This window comes from Chiloscyllium punctatum, chromosome 9, assembly GCF_047496795.1.
Source record: "Chiloscyllium punctatum isolate Juve2018m chromosome 9, sChiPun1.3, whole genome shotgun sequence".
Lineage (NCBI taxonomy): Eukaryota > Metazoa > Chordata > Chondrichthyes > Orectolobiformes > Hemiscylliidae > Chiloscyllium > Chiloscyllium punctatum.
The window spans coordinates 31,934,431-31,952,421 of NC_092747.1; the positions used below are offsets into that span (position 1 = coordinate 31,934,431).

The following is a 17,991-nucleotide window of genomic DNA, read 5'->3' on the forward strand; positions in this document are numbered from 1 at the left end:
CACAGTGACACACCTCCCAGTCTATTTTACTCATTACAAAGTCCTGTCCTGTTCACAGGACACTCACTCACTGCACACTCCTCCCAGCTTATTTCACAGCAAGAGGCACTCAATGCACACTCCTCCCAGTCCAATCCTCAGGGACACTCACTCACTGCACACTCCTCCCAGTCCATTTCACAGTGACACTCACTCACTGCACACTCCTCACAGTCCAATTCTCAGGGACACTCACTCACTGCACACTCCTCCCAGTCCAGTTCACAGTGACACTCATGCACGGCACACTCCTCCCAGTCCATTTCACAGGGACATTCACTCACAGAACCTTCCCTGAAATCCATTTCACAGGGAAACTCACTCACTGCACCCTCCTCCCAGCACATTTTACAGGGACACTCACTCACTGCACACTCCCTCAAGTCCATTTCACAGGAACACTTACTCACTGCACTCTCCCTCAAGTCCAGTTGACAGGGACACTCACTGCACAGTTTTTCCACTCCACTTCATGGGGACACTCACTCGCTGCACTCCACTCCCAGTCCATTTCACAGAGGCATCCACTCACTCCACACTACTCCCAGTCCAATTCAAAGTGACACTCACTCACTGCTCACGCCTCCCAGTCCATTTCACACTGACACTCACTCACTGCTCACGCCTCCCAGTCCATTTCACTCATTGCACACCCTGTCCTGGTCACCGGACATTCACTCACTGCACACTCCTCCCAGTCCAATTCGCAGGGACACCCATTCGCTGCACACTCCTCCCAGTTAATTTAACCGGACACTAATTCACTGCTCACGCCTCCCAGTCCATTTCACAGTTACACTCACTCACTGCACACACCTCCCAGTCCATTTCACAGTTACACTCACTCACTGCACACTCGTCCCACTCCATTTCACAGTGACACTCACTCACTGCACACACCTCCCAGTTCATTTCACAGGGACATTCATTCACTGCACACACCTCCCATTCGAGTTCACAGTGACACTCCTCCCAGTCCATTTCACTCATTGCACACTCCTGTCCTGTTCACAGGATACTCACTCACTGCACACTCGTCCCACTCAAGATCACAAGGACACTCACTCACTTCACACACCTCCCAGTCTTTTTCACAGGGACACCCACTCACTGCACACTCTTACAAGACCAGTTCACAGTGACACTCACTGACTGCACACTCCTCCCAGTCCATTTCACAGTGACACTCACTCATTGCACACTCCTCCCAGTCTAATTCACAGGGACACTCACTCACTGCACACTCCTTCCACTCCAGCTCACAATGATACTCACTTCCCCACTCCTCCCACTCCATTTCACAGGAACACTCCTCCCAGTCCATTTTACTCATTACAAAGTCCTGTCCTGTTCACAGGACACTCACTCACTGCACACTCCTCCCACTCCAGTTCACAGGGACACTCACTCACTGCACACTCCTCCCAGTCCATTTCACAGGGATATTCATTCACTGCACACACCTCCCAATCCATTTCACAGTGACACTCACTCACTGCACACTCCTTCCACTCCAGCTCACAATGATTCTCACACACTGCACACTCCTTCCAGTCCATTTCACAGTGACACTCACTCACTGCACACTCCTTCCAGTCCATTTCACAGTGACACTCACTCACTCCCCACTCCTCCCAGTCCATTTCACAGGGATATTCATTCACTGCACACACCTCCCATTCCATTTCACAGTGACACTCCTCCCAGTCCATTTCACTCATTGCACACCCCTGTCCTGTTCACAGGACACTCACTCACTGCACACTCCTCCCACTCAAGATCACAGGGACACTCACTCACTTCACACACCTCCCAGTCCATTTAACAGGGACACCTACTCACTGCACACTCCTACAAGACCAGTTCACAGTGACACTCACTCACTGCACACACCTCCCATCCCATTTCACAGTGACACTCACTGACTGCATACTCCTCCTAGTCCATGTCACAGGGACCCTCACTGCACACTCCTCCCAGTCCATTTCACAGTGACACTCACTCATTGCACACACCTGCCAGACCAATTTACAGGGACACTCATTCACTGCACATTACTACCAATCCCCTTCACAGTGACACTCACTCACTGCACACTCCTCCCACTCCATTTCACAGAGACACTCATTCACTACACACACCTCCCAGTCCAGTTCACTGTGACACTCCTCCCAGTCCATTTTATTCATTACATGCTGCATAGACTGGACTTTGAGGAGAACAGATTACAAGGATGAGTTTGTTCACGCAGATGAAAGAATATTAGAGAAAACCTGGTTCCTTTTTACCTCAGCTTTTCTAAGGTGATGTCACTGAAGCATTTTAAACAAAAGCATTATACTTGTATGATACCTTTTTGCAATAAACAGAGGCTTAGACAGGCAGCTTGTTACAGTGGGGAGTAATGAATAGACGGGGGGCATACGTTTCGCTGCAGTAGAAATCAGAACTTATTTTCTTAAAAGGGTATTGAGGCTTGCTCAATGAAGAAATGTTGTAAATGAGAGGGATTTTTGTTGAGAACAATATGTTGCATAACTTATCCATGAACAGGCTATGATCTAGTAATGTGTAATTAATTCGGAATTGATGAGTTTCCTCATTAATATTCCTCTAGGGAATAGTGATCACAACAAGGTAGAATTTCAAATTTAATTTGAGGGATAACAACTTGAATCTCAAACACTGTCCTTAACTTAAATTACAGAGAAGTGAAGAAAGGGTTCTTTAAAGCAGACTTAGACAATAGACTTATTGGATGTTCATTAGAAGGGCAATGACATGTCATAGAAATGGCTTTCAGTCCATTGAGTCTGCACCGAACATATTGCATAATGCTAATTAAAAAAAATTCTGTTCAAAAAGAAGGATTTGATGAGAAGGATGAAGCACCTATAATCAATAAAAGTGATGAAGCAGAGTATCGAATCAAAAACTAAGACATATCCAACAGTGAAAACTAATGGCATGCCAAAGGATTGGAACTTTTTCAAGAACTACCAGCAGACTAAGAATCCTCAGAAAAAGATAGAAAATTGATTGGGAATATAAATTAGCAAAAAATACAACTGATTGTTATGACAGAAGGCAAGTAATATTTGCACCACAGTTCCAGGCAATAACCTTCTCCATTAGGAGTGAATCTAACCATCACGACTTCGCATTCCGTGATATCACTGTCATGGAATTTCTCACTATCAACATCTTGTGGGTTACTATTGATCAAGAATGGAACTGGACCAGCCATATAGGTACTGTGGCTACAAGAGCAGGTCAGAGGTGGCACAATAGCTCAGTGGTCAGCATTGCTGTCTCATGGCACCCGGGACCCAGCCTCGGGGAACTGTCTGTGTAGAGTTTGCACATTCTCCCCGTGTATGCATGGGTTTCCTCTGGGTGCTCTGACTTCCTCCCACAATCCAAAGATGTGCATGTCAGGTGAACTGGCCATGTTAAATTGCCTATTGTGTTCAGGGAGGTGTCGGTTAGGTGTATTTGTCAGGGGAAGTGTATAGTCATAGGGTAGGTGGGATGGATCTGGGTGGGATACTCTAAGGGTTGGTGTGGACTTGCTAGGCCAAATGGCCTGATTCCATGCTGTAGGGAATCTATGAAACGTGCAACGAATAATCACGTCCTGACTCACTAAAGCCTGTCCATGAATACTCCCGCTTGCTGATGAGATGACTGCAACTCCAACAGTGCTCAAGTTTGATACCATTTAGGACAAAGCAGCCCACTTGATTAGCACCATCCCTACAACATAAACCCTCACCACCACTGATACAGCAGTGTGTACTGTCTACAAGGTGCACTGCAGGAATTGGGTCCTTTTTTAGCACTTTTCAAATCCATTACTACTACCATCTAGAAAGACAAAGGTAGCAGATACATGGGAATGCCTTCAACTGCAAGGTCAGCTCCAAGTCACTCACCATCCTGACTTGGAAGTATAGCATGTTCCTTTAGCGTCACTGGGTCAAACTCCTCTAACTCGCTCCCTGACAACATTATCAGTCAATGTACAGCACGTGGACTGCAGCAATTGAAAAAGGCACTCACCCACCCCCCACCCACCACCCCCACCCACCACCTCCCCACCTCCACCCCCCCCCCCCCCCCGCCGTTCTCAGGGGCAACAAGAGGTTGGCAATAATGCTGGCCAGTGACATCTACGTTCTATGAATACGTTTTTTAAAAAAATATTTATATGGATCTAGAAATTGTATAGTTTCTACCTTCTTACAATTTCTAATTTCTCTTTCTTGCTTCCCCAAAATGAAACCTGTGTTCATTCACAGCAATTAGCAATAAGCCTTGAAAAATGTTAAGTCCTGTCCCACCACCCCGCCCCCCCCATCTGAGAAGCAAAGAATAAACAATGAGATTTACTGCAATAATTACCCACAATGCTGTTCCAATGGTCTGAGTTTTGAAATCAGTTTGTACTGGTTTTTCTGGCAGGCAGTTTGCATTGAGAACTCCTGTATGATCAGAGGAAGCAAGGAAGGAAGAAACGGTGTCATTCACCAAATCAGAAAGGTCATTTTTCCTGCGGAGAAGTCCCTGCTGCAAATTCTGAGGGAAGATCCTCGCTTTAGGTAAGTACGAAGATGTTCTAGCTATTGGGATTTAAGAGAAGTTATTTTATCAGAACCAGCAGGTCAATTGCCAATTTCACCAATGTTTATATCAGTTGCAAAGCAAGAGAAGCGTACTCAATGTTCACAGATGCAGCAGTATATTTTCCTTCTGGCAGAATATACCACGTTACTTACCCATTTCTGGGAGGGAAGAATTTGGAGCCATTTTGAGGCCCAGGCCTTACTTAAGTAGAACCATGACTAGTTGGCTATCAACCGGGTATCCTGATGCAGTGGTAAGAATGTAGTTACATTACTGCACTTGTAATCCAAAGCCCTGAACATCTTACCTAAATATACAGGTTCAGACCCTCTCCACGGCAGCTAGGTAATTTATGTTTAATAAAAGAAATAACATCTGAAATATGAAGCTTCAGTAGTGGTGACCCGATTTCCATAAAAACTCAGCAGGTATTCTAATGTCTTTTAGAAAAGAAAGTCAGACATCTTTGCCTGGTTTGGTCTGTATTTGATTCCAGATTCACTTGCCCATTGAGATGGCCTAGCAAGCCACTCAATTTTCAACAGGTGTCTTACCATCTTCTCATGGGAGTTTATGATTGATAAGTGCTGGCCTTATCGGTGATACCCATGTTCAGCAAATGAATAAACAAACATTTGCTGGATTTGAGTTGGCCTAAAATTAGTTGCATTTGAGTTTGCGGGGTAACTGTGAGGGAGGGAGATTGTTCCTCATTTCATGCCCATCACAGTGAGACTGTAGTCCATACCGATGAATCCTGTAATGGCCTGTGAAGGCATGGAACCAGAAGAAATATATTCACTGACTTTACAGAGCAAGAGAGAAATGTGGGTGCAAACACTGACTCTCATCAAAATGTTGAATAGATATAAAAACTCATTGAAGTGAATTCTGACTGGACTGAAGTGGAAGGACACAGAAGGCTGTTAATGCAGAAAATGTTTGTAACCTTAAAAAGAATCTTGATACTAAAGCCAGCCGAAAGGGACGACATCCTTTTCCCATTATATTCTTCTGCCGATCTTTCTCTTGTCAAGGAACTTTCACTAATGTTACAATTACTTTTCTTATCAGCGTATTCCTGACTCTGGCAGAATCTGCAGGTTTGACAGAACTGCTTACGGAAGAAGGAGACTGGACTTTATTCGTTCCAACCAATGACGTGTTTGAAAGCCTTTCATCAGATGACCTAAAAGAATTGACAAGTAAGAAATTGAAACTTTAAAAATACAACTGTAAGTTTTACAGTTTTAACTAAAGGATCTAAATATAAAGTTTTACTTTATAGACCTAACCTCGGTGTCTTAATAATTGATCAATTCAGAGGTCCTACATGAACAATGAGGCTGTCACTAAAGTGTTTACGGCTTTTTTTTATCAGATGATTCTGATACTGTCTTGAAATGAGCACAAATCTAATTTTGGTATTGAAATGAGAAGCCAGCCCTTATGTCAGTCAAAGATTCTGAAGTTTATATTCTTCAATCTTTAAATTTGCAACATGGAGATCTTCACCATCTTAATTAGTGGGTCCTTAAAAGGAAGGCTGAGAGCTCCTCAAGGAAAAAAAGTTTCAAAACCTTTTCAACATTGTGTTTTATGGATTCTAAGGAAGTAGATGTGCCCTTCCTTGCTTCATAAGCTAAATGTAGGCAAATAACAGCTCACCCTCTTTCCCCTCAATGATCACTCCCCATATCTCTGGTTTGTTATGCAGCTTGGTTTGAGTGGTGTCTGCAGTTTTTAATTGTGGTGATTTGTTTTACTTCAGTTCATGGATGGCCAGACGGTCTAGAATTGCAATGAGTTTGGAGCACTCTCGGATTTTTATTCTTATGTTCTTTTATTTTTAACAGCTTTGTTAAAATGAAAACACATAGTGAGATTGCTTTGTATATATTTAACTTGCAGTGTGTCACTAAATTGATACCTTGCTTTAATTGGTCATGTTAATGGTCTGTGTTTTAATACGGTGAATTCATTCATTAACATAGCTTTATAGGCAGTTCCCTAACTCCAGTGCGAAAGGAGAATCACGTTGTTAAAGGGATATAAGAGTGAAACTCCACTTAGCTACTTTCTTGAATAGCCACAAATGATCCAATACAGCTAATTTTGAAAAAAAAAAGTAGTACAGTCTATTGGACTGAATTTATCCTTTGGCCAGAAGCAAAATACATATTTATTCATTCATTTTGATGTACTGCCCAACATTCTTCCCTCAACTTAAAACAGATTTCATGCTAATTCATTTGTCCTTTGTGTGGAAACAGGTGGTTGCATATAGCTACATTACAAAAGTGACTTCATTGCAAAGACATTTGTTTATGATAAGGTGCTGCTTTACACAAGTGCTTGTAGTTTCACGCATGTCTCACAGTACACTGGCATCTTTAGAACTCCAAGAGTGTTATTGATTCAGGTGTGGAAAAAACATTAGGGGGCCATTTTATTTGCCTACCTCCACATTCATGCAGAAAAACAAAGGTGGATTTGTATGGAAATTGTGAAACAAAATTTTCCGACTGTTGGCTGTGTTCAAGCATGCCTTAAAATAACACCTCGATTTCCAATCTAAAACAGAAGGAACCCTTACATTTAGTGATAAAATGAGGATCCTTTATCTGCTTCCTAGGATTGCCTGCATTTCTTCCAATAATTGTTGCTGGGCACCTCAAGAAGCTTTGCAAATTGAATTTACTGGAGTTGCCCACTAGATATTTATTACATTCTCTATATTAAATATTAAAGCTAGTCCATTCAAGTCCAAGTACATTTTTAAAAACATGGTAAATAATAATTATAGTCAAATTATCTGTGACAGTGAAAACATTGTAGAATTGCTGAAATGTAAAAAGGAGATATTTATTTTACTTTTTTCTCTATTTTTGTCTGAATCCCATTCCTCTTTCCCTCTTTATTTCACTTTCTATACATGACAGGTATTTAATTAAATATTCTAACTTACATGTCAAGATTTAGACTCCATGCTGTTCATTAAGAATTCTACAGTCTAATTGATTAAGTTGTTGGTCTTGCTTACCTTGATTTCAGACACTGTAGAGAGCACCTCACTAATAAGGATTTCTAATTACCATAATACCATCTAGGAAGCCTGTATGAGGCGTAAATGTGATGAACAATTAACACCATCCATTTAGCACTGACAGCTCAAATAACAAGACCTGCTCACTGTGTGTCCACCAGCAGCAACAATATCTTCTACTTAAATAATGGCCTTTTCCTGGTAAAACATTCCAATGCATGTACAGCAAGGAAGAGAACAAGTCATTTGGGCAGACTATTATAGCTTGGTCAGAGAAGTAGACCTTAAAGATTGCCTGAAAGGAGAGAAAAGAGATGGAGAATTTTAAGGAGCTGATTCCACAATTTTGGATCTTGGAAGCTGAATGCACGGTCGTGCAAGGAAGAAGTGCAAAAAGCTTCCAACATTGTAGCATTGAAGGAGATTTCAGGAATTGGGAGGTGTGAGCCACAGACTGATTTGTAAATAAGCTTGAAAATTTTTAAAAGCAGGCTTTGCTTATATGTGAGCCAAAGAATTCAGTAAACACAGGGGCATTGGATGAGCAGGACATGGTGCAAGTTAGGAAGTGAACAGTAAGGTTTTGGTCCTCAATCCTTAGGCTTCCCTGTTTCCAATTCATACAACCTTTGGCATTTATTTCCAGACAAAATCAGAAACAATTTGCATCTATCTTACAGGTGATAAAAATGCTCTCAGACATATCCTTCTGTACCACCTCCTCAAAGGGATTTATGTTGAAGGTGGTATTGAGTATGGAGTCACCAATGTGCTGAAATCATACCAAGGCAGCAGACTTATGGTAAAACTGGTGAGTTGTTTTGACTATAAATGTAATTTTTAGCTCAGTGTACCTAAAACTGGAATGCTGCATAGCAATATGTTCCAAATCTTATCATACATTTAAGAAAGTAGCTGACTAAAATCTCATCTGATAAAATTGTAGCCAGAGTTCTGTCATGTAGGGGAAATTCTAGCAAGTTAAGTATTTTTACTGGAATCAGTGATAATACAGACATCAATTGATCATATGTCCTTAATTCAAGGAATAGCTAAACTTTTTAGTACATTGTTACAGTCACCCCATACCTTGATCTATTTCATGTCCTTCAGTAGTTTCATACAAAGCTGAAATCATTTAGTACACTGCAGTTTTACGAGTGTGTTACGGCGTTTTGTGTTTCATTATTCACACGTGAGCCTTAACACTAAATGTCAGCAGTCTTTATACCATAGTGAGAAAGGGAAGGTAGAAATTTGTAATCAAGTTCCCCTCAACCATCACCCCGCCACCCTCCCAAACTTTGTCTACCTCTATTTGTAACAGGAGTTGTTGATGGAGAACTCCTGACCTATTTGTTTCCCCACGACGTGTGAGGTACTGTGGGCACTTGTGGCAGTCATCTGGCTGAGATCAACTAATTGAACACAAACAGTGGATTGTGCTGAGGCCTGTGTTGTTTGTTGGACTTAGCCCATTGAGTAATGGGTAAACTTAATGAACCATTAGAGGAAGTTCACATAGCTTTAAACACAAAACTAAAGAAAGTCATCATTCACAAGTTAAAGGTACATGGGTGATTTATTGTAATGAAACACATTATTGATAAAAGCACTTAAGTCATCAATCTTCTTTGCTTTCAGGCAAACAACACAATGTTAGTAAATAACGTGAAGTCCACAGAATCTGATCTCATGGCAAACAATGGTGTTATTCATGTGGTTAACTCTTTACTCTTTCCAAAAGGTAAGATTTCTGTTTTCTCAATAATGGTTAGTTGAACCTTTTCCAGTGTCTCAATTAAAGAAATCTAAGGGAATTCATTGCTAAATGGATCTTTTCAAACTGTCTACTATATGTTAATCTGTTTGTGTGTTTCAGAACAGTAGCAAAACTGCTTTGGAAATTTCCTTGTTTGCCATAATGTTAGTTGTAATGACCACAAACCACTCCCAATCTTGTATGGCTTAGCTAGGATTTCCTTTTATCACCTGGAAAATTAGTGCAGCAACTTTGGAAATGCTCAGTGTTAATATCTCATCTCCATATGGTGAAGTTTCTCAAAAATTGGAATTTTTGTCTCGCAGCAAATCTTCCAGTTATAAGGCAGAAGGCAGGGGAAGCTCTAACTTAGACATCTGTCAGACCCAGGGCTTCATTTTTACAGGATCCAGGCAACTAGCTAGTTGCCAATGTGAAAGACCCCCAGGAGCTATTGAACAATTGGATTGCGAGCAGGTCGAAAATCTTAGCAATGTCACTGGAAATGGTACTCATAGCTAGGATTATACCTGACTGAAGAAGATACAGTGGAAACCCTCCCAGCAATCTGCTGGTGTTTGGGACACCATGCTCAGTTGGGTGAGCCATGATGATGACTGGAGGGAACAGGATTGATGATGGCACGTGCTGCACTGCCCATGGGCCATTAGATACACTCCCTCCAAACATATATGAAGCACTTAAGATATTTCCATACAGCCATTTTTCAGAAATCATATTACACAATTGCGTGAATTAAAATATTTCTTTCCTGTTCTCGTTCTATGAAAAAGGAGAATTATCGTGCACTGGAGTACTTTGTATAAGCGATTGGCCTATGCAATTTTTATTTTGTATGAGATGACATAACCTTATGGTTCACATCACATTCACCACTGTTCTGAATTGATGTGGATTAATCCATAATTGTTTAATAAAAAGCAAGGGTCCATCTTTGAATTTTGATGCTGAACAGTGAATATTGGGATCCTAACCAAACAGAGGGGAACCACAATTTCATTTCATCTCAACAATTACAATTTGAGTGTAGGACCGTGAAAATCAATCAGGGAATGGGAAGGTGCCTAATAGTTTCCCTGATTCAGTCAAAGGATGCAAAGGCTAATTGTAGATCTCGACCATCACACTAAATTACCACAGTCCCACAAATCGAACAAACAAAGACATAATATTTTTGTATGGGCCAGAACAAACAAAATTGGTCATTGTAATTTTGATAAACTTGTGTTTTTTTTCTCCAATCAGACAAAAATGTAAACTCAAGATTTATTGTCTGGGCATTATCATTTGAGGATGTGCGTGAGGGCGCTTCTGAAGTATTGTGTGCAATTCTGGTCGCCCTGCGATTGAAAGGGTATTATTAAATTGGAAAGGATTCAGGAAAGATTTAGCAGGATGTTGATGGGAATGGATGGTTTGACATGTATAAAAGGCTGAATAGGTTGGGACGCTTTTCACTGGAGCAAAGGTGTTTGAGAGGTGACCTTATAGAATTTTATAAAATCATGAGGCACATTGGTAAGGTGAAAAACAAAGGACTTTTCCCTAAGGTTGGGGACTTCAAAGTTGGGTTTTCTTTTTAAGATGAGAGAAGAAAATTTGAAAAGGACATGAGGAGCAACTTTTTTTACACACAGGGTGGTTTGTGTGGAATGTACTTCCAGAGGAAGTGGTAGATGCAGGTACAGTTACAACATTTAAAAGACATTTGAATAAGAACATGTATAGGAAAGGTTTGGAGAGATCTGGGCCAAATGCGGACAGGTGGGACCAGTTTCATTTGGGAACATGGTTGGTATGGACTCGTTGGACCGAAAAATCTGTTTCCATGCTGTATGACGCTGTGATTCTACGACATAATTCACCAATATGTTTTCTCAACCAAGTATGGTTGTCATTTTTGTCTTAATTATTCATGTAGCTGTTATTAAATTATTGTGATTGAAGATTTATGAACATTTAGCATTCATAATTTGAGGTCATGACTTTAAATTTTGAACCTGTTTCGACAGATCTTCCTGTAGGAACTGATTATCTGTACAGAATTCTTACAAAAATGATCAAGTACATTGAGTTTAAGGTAAGTTAATTTAAAATTGGACCATTGAAAATAATTGAGCCAAGCATTGCATAATACTTTGAATTAGTAATAATAGATATAGCTTAAATTAATGAGATATATTTAACATTTAGATACAAGCAGTAGTGTTACAGAAATGGTGGCCAGTTACATTGTGAGCAACTAAGTCACAAGTGTCTTACATTCCTTTGGTCAAGATAGTGACTGTATGTCAATAATAACTTTATGTTGACAGAGAATTCTCCTTGCACGAGATACTTAAATACAATAATTTATGTTTATGATCTTCCAAGCTTGTATTATGAAATATATTTCTGCAATTTTCAGGATAATAGCATCATGTAACATTACCCAATCAACTGGATTTCACAGAAACAGCAAAACAACAATATATGCAGCTGACCATGGAAATAACAATCAATACAGGCTTAACAATAAATACGGGTAAATGTCCCCCTATTCCCAGTAGCATGAAGTCAGAGGAATTTCCAGACATCCAGCAGGTTACGTAGTCAATCACATTTGGAGTATTCTTACAGACAGCAAACAAACAAGTTAAAAGCACTGATTATTCTTCATTTTTCAATATAGTTTTAAAAAGAGCAGAAGATAGTAAGGGAAATACCTATGTGTTTAAAGTAGGTGGTGAAATATCATGTTTTTTTAATAAAGATAATAACAATTTCACATAATGGTGAAATTTAAACTTGCTGGTAATATAAAATAAGACTTTCAGGGCACTTAAGAATGTTCAGGGATAATTATGAGCTTGGTATGACATTTAAAAACCCAGTTACTCCTCATTTTAAAAAGCAATTATTTTTTCGAGGATCTTTGAGCAAATTTTAATTGCATAAAACATGAGGTTCTCATCCATTTAGTGATCTCTACTTGATTGCATTCTGGGGACTTCAAAAGCTCACCCCAAGGAAAAGTGTAAACTCTCTTAACCACATGTTCTGCTATGCTTGTACTTACACTAGAGGTTTCTATGAATTTCACCATTACATCTTTTTCACCTGCAAATCCAGGCCATAGGCTTGCATTTTCCCACTAAGCGTGCCTCATCTTTATGACTTTTAAAAGTTTCTATGATTTATTTAGCACTTCGACTTTGAAATTACACAATCACATAACTGAGAATACTTCTTGAAACAGGTACAAGAGAGAGACTACTCCGAAAGCACGTGCAACTACTCCTAAAGGCTTGCAAATTTCAGTGAAAGCAGACATGGAAAAACATTTTAACAACTGCATAGGTTGTGACAATTGCACAGCAGGTTGAGGGAGTGCCAAGAGAAAATGTGATCTTAGAGTAAAACTTTTTACAATGGGCAAAATCTAAAATTTGGTTTGAAGGCCAAAAAAAGATGGACATGAGGGAGTCTGGAAGGATAGAATGCATAAACCCTTGAAGCTTTTGGAACGAAGACATCTGAATTTGGGAAACCAACAAATGGTTGATGGCTGTCAGCTGCCAAAGCGTTTTCTGGGATTTTAATGTACTGGCCTCAACTAAAGTTGACAGACAACTTATGAGGGGTCAAACAGATATTTTAGTAGAGTTTGCAGGATTGAGACTTCAGAGTTGGGTTGGGGGAAGGGGTTAAGATCACAGAGGGTGCATGTCCCAGTGTGATGGGGAGTCAGGATATTTTAGTGGACCTTGAAAGAATGAGAGCTGACAAAAATGAACCGACATTATTTTTTCACAGCCTCTTTTGTTCCATCTTCCATAGCACATAGCAGGCTGTAACAAATTCTGCCCTGAAATGGACACATAGAACATAGAACATAGAACAATACAGCACAGAACAGGCCCTTCGGCCCACGATGTTGTGCCGAACTTCTATCCTAGATTAAGCACCCATCCATGTACCTATCTAAATGCCGCTTAAAGGTCGCCAATGAATCTGACTCTACCACTCCCACGGGCAGCGCATTCCATGCCCCCACCACTCTCTGGGTGAAGAACCCACCCCTGACATCTCCCCTATACCTTCCACCCTTCACCTTAAATTTATGTCCCCTTGTAACACTCTGTTGTACCCGGGGAAAAAGTTTCTGACTGTCTACTCTATCTATTCCTCTGATTATCTTATAAACCTCTATCAAGTCACCCCTCATCCTTCGCCGTTCCAACGAGAAAAGGCCGAGAACTCTCAACCTATCCTCATACGACCTACTCTCCATTCCAGGCAACATCCTGGTAAATCTTCTCTGCACCCTCTCCAAAGCTTCCACATCTTTCCTAAAGTGAGGCGACCAGAACTGCACACAGTACTCCAAATGTGGCCTAACCAAAGTCCTGTACAGCTGCAACATCACCTCACGACTCTTGAATTCAATCCCTCTGCTAATGAACGATAATACTCCATAGGCCTTCTTACAAACTCTATCCACCTGAGTGGCAACCTTCAAAGATCTATGTACATAGACCCCAAGATCCCTCTGTTCCTCCACCTGACCAAGAACCCTACCATTAACCCTGTATTCCGCATTCTTATTTGTTCTTCCAAAATGGACAACTTCACACTTGGCAGGGTTGAACTCCATCTGCCACTCCTCAGCCCAGCTCTGCATCATATCTAAGTCCCTCTGCAGCCGACAACAGCCCTCCTCACTGTCCACAACTCCAGCTATCTTTGTATCATCTGCAAATTTACTGACCCACCCTTCGACTCCCTCCTCTAAGTCATTAATAAAAATTACAAACAGCAGAGGACCCAGAACTGATCCCTGCGGAACTCCACTTGTAACTGGACTCCATGCTGAATATTTACCATCTACTACCACTCTCTGACTTCGACCGGTTAGCCAGTTTTCTATCCAATTGGCCAAATTTCCCTCTATCCCATGCCTCCTGACTTTCCGCATAAGCCTACCATGGGGAACCTTATCAAATGCCTTACTAAAATCCATGTACACTACATCCACTGCTCTACCCTCATCCACATGCTTGGTCACCTCCTCGAAGAATTCAATAAGACTTGTAAGGCAAGACCTACCCTTCACAAATCCGTGCTGGCTGTCCCTAATCAAGCAGTGCCATTCCAGATACTCGTAAATCCTATCCCTCAGTACCCTTTCCATTACTTTGCCTACCACAGAAGTAAGACTAACTGGCCTGTAATTCCCGGGGTTATCCCTATTCCCTTTTTTGAACAGGGGCACAACATTCGCTACTCTCCAGTCCCCTGGTACCACCCCCGTTGCCAGTGAAGACGAGAAGATCATTGCCAACGGTACTGCAATTTCCTCTCTTGCTTCCCACATAATCCTAGGATATATCCCGTCAGGCCCGGGGGACTTGTCTATCCTCAAGTTGTTCAAAATGTCCAACACATCTTCCTTCCTAACAGATATCTCTTCTAGCTTATCAGTCCGTTTCACACTCTCCTCTTCAACAATACAGTCCCTCTCGTTCGTAAATACTGAAGAGAAGTACTTGTTCAAGACCTCTCCTATCTCTTCCGACTCAATACACAGTCTCCCACCACTGTCCTTGATCGGACCTACCCTCGTTCTTGTCATTCTCAGGTTTCTCACATACGCATAGAATGCCTTGGGGTTATCCTTGATCCTATCCGCCAGGGATTTTTCATGCCCTCTCTTAGCTCTCCTAATCCCTTTCTTCAGGTCCCTTCTGGCTATCCTGTATCCCTCCACTGCTCTGTCTGAACCTTGTTTCCTCAACCTTATGTAAGCCTCCTTCTTCCTCTTTACTAGACATTCAACCTCCCTCGTCAACAAAGGCTCCCTCACACGACCATTTCTTTCCTGCCTGATCGGTACATACATATCAAGGACACGTCGTATCTGCTCCTTGAAAAAGTCCCACATTTCCACCACATCCTTCCCTGACAGCCTATGCTCCCAACGTATGCTCCTCAAATCCTGTCTTACAGCATCGTAATTTCCCTTCCCCCAATTGTAGAAACTTCCTTGTTGTGCGCACCTATCTCTCTCCATAACCAAGGTGAAAGTCACAGAATTGTGGTCGCCATCACCAAAATGTTCACCCACTAACAAGCCCGGAGTTACATTTATGACATAAGATACTGATATACAGGTTAGATTGGACCTGACCCCTGAGGCAATGGATGATTTGGACACTTGATTACGGGCTCCTTTGTAAACAGAGCTAGCTCCACTACACTGCTTAGAAAAATGCAATGTAATGGGAATATAAGGAGCATGACTAGATATTAAAAATAGACGCAAAGACAACGTAATGTTTTGAGACATGGGATGTTCGGATAAATGAAGGTGATAACATGGATGGTGTAGTCGGTATATATTAACTAGAGAGTAAACAAAAATATTTGAACGGTGTGTGGAAAGTTACAACTACATCAATAAAGAGTCAAAAGTCCAAAGAATTCATTAGGAACACCACATAGCAATGGTAAACTTCAGAAAGAGAACATTTGGCCTACTAAGAAGTGAAAAGACTAGTTAGGAAGGAAACTGAAAAGAATTCTCAATAAGCTAGTTATAATTTTATGTGAAACAAATGGTTTCAAGTCAGAGGAGAAAAATGCAACAGATGCTTTTTTTTAAGCAATGAGTCTTGAGGCATAATTGGACAATGTTCATCTTTACCTTATGAATGATCCAGAAAATGGGCATCACATAATGGAGTTGATGGGGATCTCTCATGGGCTGGACAGCCCGGGGGAGCTCTGTCTCACCTCTTTGGGAAAGCCTGCTATATCATTACTATCAACAGGGACTTAAAATGGGCATCAGCTGGCCTTCCCAGGAATCTTATGACCCTGGGAATAGATATCCCTTCCACTTAGAGGCCAATCAGTAGCCAGCACCTCTTCATTGTTCAAGGGAAAGGTTGCTGCTGTTGCAGACATTGCACTGGTCTGAGGCCGAGGATCAACATGGAGACGGACACAGTTGAGTGATCCCTGGACGAGGGGTTGCTGAGGAGATGAGAAAAGGTAGCCAGAGCGGAGGTAGCAAGTTGCCCTTTTCCGACTCCCAGGTCCCTCAATCAAGCCTGACTAGAAAGGACACCCCAGAAATCCAGAAACACGAAGGTTTACTTACATACGCCTGAGAAGCAAATCAGCAATATACCACTTAATGAAAAACAGTGATGGCAGGTTTGGGCCTGAAAGTGGCAATTATTCAGTATTGACTAAGTTGAACCAGTCAAAACGCCATGGGCTAGAAGGCCAGGACAGAGGTTTTCTATGGCTCCTGATTCCCCAAAGTCTATAGGTCCAAGTGAGGCATGTGATGAACTATCCCCTTTTAACTGAATGAGTGCAGCTCCTACAGCTCTCTCAACATCATCCAAAACAAAGCAGCCTGCTTAATTTATCCCAATCCACCACATTCATTGATACACAGTGGCAGCAGTGTGTATCAGTGTGCACTGCAGAAACTCCCCAAGGATCTTCTGACACCACCCTCCTAATGACTTCTACCAACATTAAGGATAAGGGCAGCAGATTCATGGTATCACCACTACCTACAAGTTCCCTCTGAGCCACTTACCATCTTGACATGGAATTATATCATTGTTCCTTCACTGTCACAGAGTCAAAATGGCTTATATTCCATGAATGAATTTTTTTAAATAGCCTCTTTAGACTCCTCTATATTAAAGAAAACAAACTCTACTGATCCAATCTTCGCTCATAATGAAAATTCACCATTGCTGGCAACATCATTGTGAATCTCCTTTGTATTCAGTCAGATATGATTACTTCCTTCCTGGAATGAGGCAACAAGAACCACATGTAGGACTCTTGTCATTTTCTGTCTAGCATGTTGCATTGTCCTCATATAACCTTTCTGACCCTAGCTCTCAACTAATAAAAGAAATTAGATACATTCTTGACCAACTTATCTGCCTTGAAGAGTGTAATACTGGAAAAGTTCAATCGGTCAGGCAGCATCTGAGAAGCAGCAGAATCGACGTTCTGAACATAAGCCCTTCATCAGGAAAGAGACTTGTGGCCCAAGGGGGCTGATAAATGGGAGGGGGTTTGGCTGGGGGGGGAAGGTAGCTGGGAATGCAATAGGTAGATGAAGGTGAGGGTAATGGTAATAGGTTGGAAAGGACGGAGGAGCGGATAGCTGGGAAGGATGATAGGCAGGCAGGACAGTTCAAGAAGGCAGCGCAAAGTTGGAAGGTTGGATCTGGGATAAGGTTGGGGGAGGGGAAATGAAGAAACTGGTGAAATCCACATTAATTCCATGTGGTTGGAGGGTCCCAAGGCAGAAGATGAGGCATCCTTCCTTCAAGCATTGGGTGTTTGGGGCTTGGTGATAGAGGAGGACTAGGACTTGCATGTCCTTGGCGGAGTAGGAGGGGGAGTTAAGTGTTTTGCCACATGGTGATGGGGTTGTTAAGGCATGTGTCCCAGAGATGTTCTCTGAAATGTTCTGCAA

The 17,991-nt window shown here is 41.6% G+C and overlaps 1 protein-coding gene across 9 annotated transcripts in view; it reads left to right on the forward strand.

Annotated features, from left to right (window-relative positions):
- LOC140481264 (periostin-like) overlaps nucleotides 1-17,991 on the forward strand; it is a 108,180-nt gene that overhangs the window by 63,140 nt on the left and 27,049 nt on the right. For all 9 annotated transcript variants that reach the window (XM_072577172.1, XM_072577175.1, XM_072577171.1 and 6 more), the window contains exons 11-15: nucleotides 4,504-4,640; nucleotides 5,740-5,870; nucleotides 8,392-8,522; nucleotides 9,356-9,458; nucleotides 11,507-11,574. In XM_072577172.1, the coding sequence (XP_072433273.1) occupies nucleotides 4,504-4,640; nucleotides 5,740-5,870; nucleotides 8,392-8,522; nucleotides 9,356-9,458; nucleotides 11,507-11,574 (570 nt within the window). The remainder of the gene's footprint in view (nucleotides 1-4,503; nucleotides 4,641-5,739; nucleotides 5,871-8,391; nucleotides 8,523-9,355; nucleotides 9,459-11,506; nucleotides 11,575-17,991) is intronic.